The 10,305-nt window shown below is 41.9% G+C and overlaps 1 protein-coding gene across 1 annotated transcript in view; it reads left to right on the top strand.

Annotated features, from left to right (window-relative positions):
- The first annotated feature begins 454 nt into the window (after window positions 1–454).
- LOC143963098 (uncharacterized) overlaps window positions 455–10,305 on the top strand; it is a 29,260-nt gene continuing 19,409 nt past the window's right edge. Inside the window, exons 1-3 of the mRNA XM_077472662.1 lie at window positions 455–463; window positions 3,616–3,704; window positions 4,866–4,928. Of these exons, the coding sequence (XP_077328788.1) occupies window positions 4,902–4,928 (27 nt within the window). The 5' untranslated portion in view covers window positions 455–463; window positions 3,616–3,704; window positions 4,866–4,901. The remainder of the gene's footprint in view (window positions 464–3,615; window positions 3,705–4,865; window positions 4,929–10,305) is intronic.

The following is a 10,305-nucleotide window of genomic DNA, read 5'->3' as shown; positions in this document are numbered from 1 at the left end:
CAAATAATGTATTTATATTGCTTGTTATTTGCAGATCTATAAACACAATTTATTCCATAACATTTGGCAAATAGTAATGTAAGGATAATCTGGCATCGCTAAGTGGTGTGGCTTGGAAACTTTTCAGAAGTGCACTGCTGACAAAATGTTATGTGGAATGTCACCTGATGATATAACTACTTCTTCCTAATATTATAATAATAATAATAACAAAAAAATATCATTTATATTAATATTGGTTCATGAAATCTAAGGCAATCCCTACATATTCGTCAAGAACCCCAATACCCACTGTCACCATGAAAACAGCAGTTGTCATTCTATTAGTTACTCTAAGATGTTGCTTTGGTAAACCAACATGAATGCAAAATTGGCAATCTCTAGGTATACATTAAGAACCCACAAAGCCACTGTCATAAAACCGCAATTAGCTTTTTATGGGTTATTTTAAGCTGTTGCTTTGGTAAGCCAAAATTAATATTGATTCCATAACATTTGGTAAATTGTAATTTAAGAATAATCTTTGCTGTGGCTTGGAAACCTTAAGTACTGACAAAATGTCATGTGAAAGGTCACCTGATGATATAAGCATCTTCCTACAATATAAATACCATCTAATTTAGCATTGGCTCATCAGATCTTGTGGCAATCTCTAAGGCCGCGTACACACGGGCGGACTGTTCGCCCAACTTTGTTTGTCAAACAATCCGACAAACAGTCCGCTCAAAATTTGCATGAACGGACTTGACCACACACGATGAACGAACAGTCCGCTGAAAGCGTGCGCGATGACGTGAACGGCACGTACGACGGGACGAGAAATTCGATGTCCAATACACTGCAATGCAACCTTCGCCGTGTAAATCCTTTCTGAGCATGCGCGAAACTTAGTTTGTCGAACAAGCCTACACACGAGCGGACTGTCCGCTGAAACCAAGTTTCAGCGGACTGTCTTACGGAAATTCCGAAAAACTTTGTTCGTCAGACTGTCCGCTGAAACTGTCCGCTGAAGCCCACACACGAGCGGACTGTCCGCTGAAACACTGTTCAGCGGACAAAGTTGGGCGAACAGTCCGCCCGTGTGTACGCGGCCCAAGGCCGCGTACACACGGGCGGACTGTCTGCCCAACTTAGTCCGCCGAAACACATTTGAGCGGACAGTCCGCTCGTGTGTGGGCTTCAGCGGACTTTTTCAGCGGACTGTCTGACGAACAAAGTCTTACGGAATTTCCGTAAAAGTGTCCGTCCAAACTTGGTTTGAGCGGACAGTCCGCCCGTGTGTGTGCCAGTCCGCTGTACTTTCGAAATGAGTGGACTTTTCCCGCCCGGAGAAAAGTCTGCTCATTTCGAGCGCGTCTCCAGGTAGGCGGGGCCCGCGAAGGAGACGTCGCGGGCCCCGCCGCCTGGTATGGACTTAAAGGGGAACCCCAACGCCGAAAAAAAAATCTAAAATATTTCTCTTAAGAATAACTTTTAATAATTATGTTTAACTTGATGTTACCCACGTGGCAAAATCAGATTTTAGAAATGAATGTATTGCATAAGCGGTCTTAGTTATTCAACTAAAATATTTTATTTTAATTTAATCTGTTCTGATTTTAACTTTTAACAATTATGTTCTAGTTTTAAATTATTAGATTGTCAGATCTCATATGTTTTTATGATGATCTTCATAAAAGTATTATTTGACGTTTCTCATTTGTGTAAAAATATTATTCTAGATTGGTTGGTTTATTCAATCTAAATAATTCATTAGTAAACTCTGAAAATTCAATGCTCTACTATTTGTGAGGCATATCTTTTATTGAAAATATAAAAACGTGTTTAATTCATTATTATGCATACATTTTGATGCATCTATCCCCATTCCAGTTAAAGGTTGTAGAAATCACTGACATAGAGTGAAGATCAGAGATGTCTTTGCATGTGTTATGATTTACTGCAAGTAACATAATTTTCATTAAACTAGTTGTTGGATATGTCTGTCACATTCTTGTAAACTTCAATTCATGCATTGACACCTAAAACTGTAGAAGCCTACAGGAAATGCTAGTGACAAGTTCTTTTTTTCTCGATTTACTTTTTTGATAACAGCTTCTATGGTTTAGATCCTCTTTAAATGTGTTTCTGCATTATATCCATTGTGTCAATACTAAAAGGCAGCTGGGGGACATAAATAACTCATGCTCAAGGACAACATTTGATGTAAGAGTCTTTACTTGCATTTCAATGCAAGAGAAAGGCCCTGGTCAGATGTTGCTTGATTACACATTAATATGACATTATCAAACCGTTCAACACAGTGGTGGACAAAGTCACCAGGGTGCCCCACATTCAAACACTGTCCATATACAAACTCTTATGTATTGTGAATAGATAGATAGATAGAATATGAAAAGTAGCCTTTGCTACCAAGAACCCTCTCATAATATTCTACTAGGGTTGAAGAATGAACACTCCTTCTAGAACAAGGGGAAATGGGAGAAGTCTCCTGCATATCTCAGTGCCCATTAGACAGTAATGAATGTGTTTGCTATGCTACAACATTTGGTCATTGCAAACCAGGAACACAGTTGGAGAATATGAAGAATGATTTCCATGCCTCACCTTTCTAGACAGGAGGAGACACCAGATCCAAATCTCATAGATGAGGCCCTAAGTTTCAGAAACCTTTGTACAGTTGCTCAGTCTTCACAAATTGTATATCTAACCCAGGGGCCAGAGAAGAATGCATTACAACAATGCCCATCTAGCCTGTTGATGTTAAGTAAACAGTACTAATAATATACATGATACACAATCATTTGTTAACCTTGCAAATCTTTTGGGGGTTGTACTTTACAATTATTTAAAAGCTAAGTGCTTTGAATAGTATCTATGAGGGATTGTGCTTCACAATTAATGGAAAACTGAGTGTTTTTTATGAATTAATGTTTTCCAATGCAGATTTATTTGAAAATATAGATTACTAATAGGGGAAAATATTGTCCTTGGCATACTGCATTCAAGACTAATAAATCTACAGAAGCATGCAGTAATAATAAATTGCTTTTGCTTATCATTTACCATAAAGCCCAGTTGAACCTTCCTGTTTAATTATGTCAACAAAATAAGGTTACATAAGAAATGCAAGTGCTTAAGCTTTTGTTTACAAAGCACCTCCAGCTCTCATAAACAGTCTGTCCCCCATCAGTGGTCTGCAGAGCAGGACTGTGCAAGAACAGATGTCTCTCTGCAGAGGTCCAACACACCCCCTGTGAAACAGTTAGATATCTCCAATCAGCAGGAAGTGTGAGCTTTGCTAATTGCACAACTTTAGCTCAAACACACAGGGGACATGGAAGACTGCTGCAGAAAGTCTCACAGACTGTATAAGTTCTTCTATGAAAACTATGGGTGAGAGACAGTTTTAAGACAGCTGTATCAGCTTTACAAACAAAAAAAAAAGTGAGGCTTGCACACTTGTTATTTACATAATTTATTAGGAGGATTTAATTGAGCTCTAAATTAACAATAGCACAAAATAGAAATGTGAAATAGCAGTAATAATTATAATAATAATAATAATGAAAATGACATCACCCTTATCCTTGTCATTATCTATTTGTTTTGCAGACATCCCTGCTGCTTCTAAAACTCATGGAAAACATACTCACCCTGCTCCCAGTCCCGTTTCACCTGACTGCATAGTAAGATTATTAAAGGTATGTCAGATTAAGATCGTATGAGAAATGGCTTGGTTGGTTGGCTGTTTGATAATGCCAAAATTAAGATAATACCCAAAGATATCTGTGTTAATAGCTACAGTTAAAAATCAATAGTTCTATTAAATTCACAATCAATAAATCTTTATGAGAAAAATAATCACTTGTTGACTGACTTCCTGTGTCAGTTCAACTTTCAGTATGCATCTGCTTAAAGTCCAACTTTACGCACCTTTTAAACAGTTACCCAACCAGAGTAAAAAAAAATAAATCAGCTCTAGCTGCAATATTTACCTCCTTATCTGTTGCAGCCCCCCACAGGACATCTCAGTCTTGTGGACTAAATGACACCCAGGTATTTAGCCTGAAAGACTGAAGGTAACCCGTGAGAGCAGAGCATCATGAATCACCTACCAAGGTGCCCTGAACTCATGTATAATGATGCAGAGATTGGTGGTGACATCATCACATAGTGCTGTTCTCTGCATCACTGGGGACCACCCACCACTGTAGAGGATCAGAAAAAGATGAAGACCCAGCCCATCGGACCAATTAGAAAGCAGTAGGGAATGGGCTGTAGGGAGTGAAGTCGAAAGGCTTCACTGCCGGATTCCCTTACCAGGAATGGCATATATAAAAAGTCAGCAGCTGCAGTATTTGTAGCTGCTAACTTTTAATTTGTACATGGGGGGGGGGGGGGGGCTGGACCTCCTCTTTAACAAGAAGCATGCTGATAGAAAGATTAAGCAACAAACAAACGAGTTTAACACTGTGCTGCTTCTCCATTTACTGTCCAATGCCCAATGTTAAGTGATGCTGGCCATCAGACTGGGGACATCTAGTGGCAAAAAAGTTCTATGGGGACATTTCTGGATTGAAGGTGAATAACACAACAAAAGCTGTTTTTTATTTTTATTTTTTTATTTTAATGGGTTATTGATTTTGTCTTGTTATTTTTGGCTGAAGTGTATTACACGTATATCATCTTCCATTCAGGTGAAATCGAATGAAACTAGTGCATGCGTTTCGGTGATGTGAAACCTCATTGAAAACAGTTTTTTAATTTGGCAGAATATAGATCAAAGTGTCAGTATTGTTATATAACTTCTATCATGCCATTCAGCAAAATGCATTAAAATAAATCATTTTATATATTTACAGAGTTCTCTCCCCGACACTCTTATCAGACTCCAGGAAATGTTGTGCTGGTTTTCGCAAGCTGAGGTAAGGGTTTTTTTTTCTTTTCTGTTACGGTACACTGACCATTAAGAAATATAATTTCAAAATACACTGCATATTGAATAATAATATTAGCAATAATAATAATAATAAAAGTTATCAGTATCATTAGGATTAAGGAAACATATAACTGCTTCAAGTTATCTTAAACCTGATCTTCAGTGAGGAGCTTAGAACTAGCGAAAGGCATATACTGTACTTTCTTTTTAATGTGCTCATCCTGGAAAAAGTATATGTCAGGGACTGACTGCTGGACTACAGAACTCTTTTCCCCCTCCATATTGATTTCTTGCCAGTGAATCTTTACTGCTTTGCAGGCCACACACAGGGGATGATTTACTAAAACTGGACAGTGAAAAATCTGGTGCAGGTGTGCACGATAGGCAATCAGCTTCGAACTTCAGCTTGTTCAAGCAAGATTGACAAAAAAAAAATGGAAACTGATTGGTTTCTATGCAGAGCTGCACCAGATTTTGCACTTTCCAGTTTTTGTTTTCAAAAATCATCTTATTATACCCTTTTATATGTGCACAAGCCTGTCTAAATTTTGTCATCTTTGCTATTTTATGTACTTCTCAATCATGGCTGTTGCTGCACAATATAAGAAGCGCTTTCCCAAACTTCAAAAGGGGAACCCTAAATGATGGAATGAATAACTCAAACACATTGCAAAAAAAAAAAAAGCATCTACAATGTAACCCCTTACTTTATTTTATTTTAGTGTTGAAAATATTTTTATTGAAACATTTCAAGTAAAAACAATAAAACAGTAACCATCATGAGGCCAATGCAAGCAGGAACAGTAACAGGAGTACATTTACGGGGGGCCGGCTAATGACTATCGGCCACAGCCGGTCCCTGATGGGAAGCTTGGAGAGTAGGGAAGACGGCCTGCTCTCCAATCCATGAGGCCACAGTAGTGAAAAATACTCATGGGTTACTACATGAGACAATATTTAATCAATAACATAAAGAAGATAGAAAGAGAGAGAGAGGAGGAAAGGGAGGAGAGGAGCAAAATAAAGAGGAACAAAGTGGTAGAGGGGAAAGCTACATAGCAAGAGGAGAGGAGAGGGGAGGTAAGGGGGGGAGGGGGAAGGGGTATGGGGAAGGGGTGGTAAGGAAGAGAGAGCCCACAATGTCCTTATGCGTTCAAGATTTGGTTCTTTAAGGCGTCAGAGGAGGAGAAGCGGAGCCAGATCGACCATTGAGATATAAATTTGGTGTAAGTGTCATTGTCCAGTGCCAACATCTCCTCCATTCTCATGGTGTCATTCATAATCGATACCCACCGTGACAATGGGGGAGTATTCGTCATCTTCCAATAAGCAGGTATCAGTTGTCTAGCAGAGGACATAAAAAAGCGGAGCAATCTCTGTCTCTGCGATTTAATAGACCTGGGCAGTATGGAGAGTAATGCGATTTTCGGAGAGATAGGAACCGGAACATCAGATAGAGATTATAACATTCAAAAACCTGCGTCCAGAAGGGGCGGATCCTCTCACAGTCCCACCAGACATGTATATAAGTTCCGACTGAAGCTTCACAGCGCCAGCAGGTGGCTGGTGTAGACGGGAAGATTTTGTGTAAAGTAGCAGGGTCTCTGTACCATCTGGACAATAGCTTGTAGTTCTTTTCTTGAGAGTAGCAGGAGATAGTAGACTTATGTGTGAAATGAAAAGAGGTTTGTCATTCCGGCACAGAGATGTCTTCACCCAAATCCGCAGACCACAGCCTAGTGTAATGTGGGAGTTGATCATGTGCTAAAGTCTGCAGTAGGTTATATAAGGATGATAGTAGGTGTTTGGGAGTTTCTGGGAGCGAGCACAGTTCCTCGAAGTTGGTAAGCTTGCGATGTATTTGAGAGGAGGAGTGTAGGCGTTTGGTAAACGTGGACACATGTAGGGCCGTGAGCCAATCTCCGGAGTCTGCCGCGGGGAACGAGGTCCCTTGAGAAGGATGCACAAATGTGCGAGCTTGCCGCCACTCCGTACGCTTAAAGGGTCCTAGGGAGGCTGCCCCCGTACTTTGTGGTAAGGCAGGGTGGTCAAAGAGGGACCTTAGGGGGCCCGGATCAGAGGAAAGGGTGGTGTTTAGCCCTGTCATATACCACAGCTTCAAGGAGGCCAAGGTCAGTGGGGATAAGGAGGTCATACGAGAGTAGTCTTGTTTGTATCCCCATAGAAGAGCTCAGAGATCTACAGGAGAAAGGTCCTGTTCAACGGACACCGAGGCCTTGCAAGGAGGACGGGGGAACCATTCTATGATGCGGTACATATGAGCAGCTGTATGGTAGGTCTCAAAGTCAGGGAGGCCTGTTCCTCCCATAGTCTTCGGGAGTGTAAGCAGTTTAAATTTAACTCTGGGGAGGCCCCTGTTCCACATGAATCTGATAGCTAGCGAGCGTAGGGAGATAAAAAATGATTTGGGGACGTGGATGGGGATCGTTTGAAATAAATACAGGAACTTGGGTAGAGTGTCCATCTTTAGGATATTAATCCTTCCGAACCAGGGCAAAGGAGATCCCCCCCACTCCTCAAGGTCCTTCCGTATACGGCTAAGCAGGGGAATATAATTCAGGGAAAACAAATCAGCTAGGTTGGAGGGTATAATGACCCCTAGGTAAGAGATCCCCTTGGTCTGCCATTTAAATGAAAAGTTGGACTTTAGAAGGGACAGCGTGGAGGGGGTGAGGGATATGTTGAGGGCTTCTGTCTTAGAGATGTTGATCTTAAAGTTACTATGGATACCAAAACGTTGAAATTCTCTGAGTAGGGATGGTAGGGAGATGTGTGGATTCTGAATATACACAAGGAGGTCATCAGCATACAGGGAGAGTTTTTGAAGTGCAGACGGAGTTTGAATACCGAGGATGGAGGGGTTTTGTCGTATGGCACAGGCCAAATGTTCAATGATGATGACAAAGAGGAGGGGGGACAGGGGGCAGCCCTGTTGGGGGCTGATGTGGTACCGTTGACCAGGACCGCAGCTGAGGGTCGAGGATATAGGGACATAACTTTAGAGATGAAGGGAGCTCCGAGGCCAAGTTGTTCTTGAGACAGCTGTAGAAACCTCCAACTGACCCTATCGACGGCCTTTTCAGCGTCGAAAGATAAGAGGCAAGCTCTTAGGTTTTTACGTTGGATCAGGGATATAAGATGTATCGTCTTGGTGGTGTTGTCCCTTGCCTCCCTGCCAGGGACAAACCCCACTTGATCATTATGAATAATTTTAGGCAGTAAAGGGGACAGACGGGTAGCTAGAACTTTTGCGAATAGCTTAATATCTATGTTGAGCAGGGAGATGGGCTGATAGCTACTGCATTGGGATGGGTCCTTGCCTGGTTTAGGGATAATAGAGATGTTAGCAGATAAATAGTACTTGGAAGGGATGTTAGAACTGTCTACCGAATTAAAGGCTTTTGTCAGAAGGGGTGCAAGTTGGGGGGCAAAAGTTTTGTAAAACCGGGGTGTAAAGCCGTCAGGGCCCGGACATTTTCCCACTTTAAGGGCTTTGATAGCCTGTAAAAATTCAGAGGTAATTAGGGGCTCATCCAAGGCCGTTGCGTCCACATTGTCAACAGTAGGTAGGGCGGTCTCCAAAATATAAGCGTGCGTGGGGTCAGAAGATGGGGGGGACCTATCTGGAGGGGTTGCATGTGGAAGGTTATAAAGCTGTGAATAGTATTGCCTGAAGGATGCAGATATCCCAGAGGTGTTAAATGTTTTTGTATGGTCCGCTTGAACGATGAAGGGGATAGAATGTCGCGGGGGTCTAGGATGGATAATCCTAGCCAGGTGCTTACCACATTTATTTGCCAGTGAGTAGAAGTGGTTCCGCGCTTTATCCCTGGCAATCAGGGAGTGCGCGTCTAGGAGCTGGAGTAGGTCCCTGCGGGCGTTGGAAAGCTGAACAAAAACAGCAGGATCCAGATCCTTTTTGTGAAGGGGTTCGAGGTCCACAATGGTAGTAAGGAGTGTGCGTATGTCATGGGCTCGGGCCTTTTTAAGGCGAGAACCGTGTTGTATAAGGGTACCCCGGAGCACACATTTGAGTGTGTCCCATTGGTTCATAGGGGAGGTAGTGTCAGCGGAATGGTCATCTATAAAATCTTTAATGGCTTTAGAGACATCCACCATACACACGGAGTCCCGCAGCAGATTGTCGTTAAGTCTCCAGCTCGCTCCCCGGCGGGTAGCAGGGGGGCGGACCAGAGTCAGGTAGATGGGGGCATGGTCGGACCACAGAAAGTTACCGATCGACGTTTGGAGAGGCGTGTCTAGTAGTGATTGTGATATGAGAAAGTGGTCCAATCTACTGTAGGAGTTGTGTGCAGTTGAGAAGTAACTGTAATCCCTTTCCGTGGGATGTAGACATGTGCAGAGTAAAATATTTCGTTTCGAAATTTCGTTTTCGTCCGAAAGCTTCATTTATTTAGTTACTCCCGAAATTCGTTTTTATTTATTTCGTTTTTCGTTCAAAAATTGCATTCGTCCGAAAATCCACATGAATTACGGTCGAATCTGTCTTGGAAGGCTTATGGTGTCTGTCGAATGTATAAAGAAGATTCGACGGAGCTAACTATATAGCATACTTTAGAACCCTATTAAAGTCTATGGGACTCCAACGTTCAAAATCTAAAGTGCTAATTTTAAAGGCTAATTTGCAAGTTACTGTCCTAAAAAGTGTTTGGGGACCCGGGTCCTGCCCCAGGGGACATGTATCAATGCAAAAAAAAGTTTTAAAAACGGCCATTTTTTCGGGAGCAGTTATTTTAATAATGATTAAAGTGAAACAATAAAAGTGTAATATTCCTTTAAATTTCGTAGGGGGGGGGGGGGTTGTCTATAGTGTGCCTGTGAAGGGGCGCATGTTTCCCGTGCTTAGAACTGTCCCAGCACAAAGTGTCATTTATGCAGGAAAAAAAGTCCTTTAAAATCACTCGCAGCTATTATGAATTGTCGGCTCCGTAATACAGAGAACACTCATTGAAAGTCATTGATAAAAAAATAAAAAAATAAATAAATAAATAAATAAAAAAGCGTGGGGTTCCCCAAATTCAATTACCAGGCCCTTCAGGTCTGGTATGGATATTAAGGGGAACCCTGCCTCAAATTTAAGAAAAAATTTGACGTGGGGTTCCCCCTAAATATCCATAACCAGACCCTTCAGGTCTGGTATGGATATTAAGGGGAACCCCGCGTCAAATTTAAAAAAAAATTGACGTGGGGTTCCCCCTAAAAATCCATACCAGACCCTTTATCCGAGCACGCAACCTGGCAGGCCGCAGGAAAAGAGGGGGGGACGAGAGAGCGGCCCCCCTCCCTCCTGAACCGTACCAGGCCACATGCCCTCAACATTG

This window comes from Lithobates pipiens, unplaced genomic scaffold (assembly GCF_037356315.1).
Source record: "Lithobates pipiens isolate NorthernLeopardFrog02 unplaced genomic scaffold, aLitPip1_a1.2 Scaffold_8, whole genome shotgun sequence".
Lineage (NCBI taxonomy): Eukaryota > Metazoa > Chordata > Amphibia > Anura > Ranidae > Lithobates > Lithobates pipiens.
The sequence above is the reverse complement of the archived record's forward strand: the minus strand, read 5'-3'. Positions and strand labels throughout refer to the sequence as shown.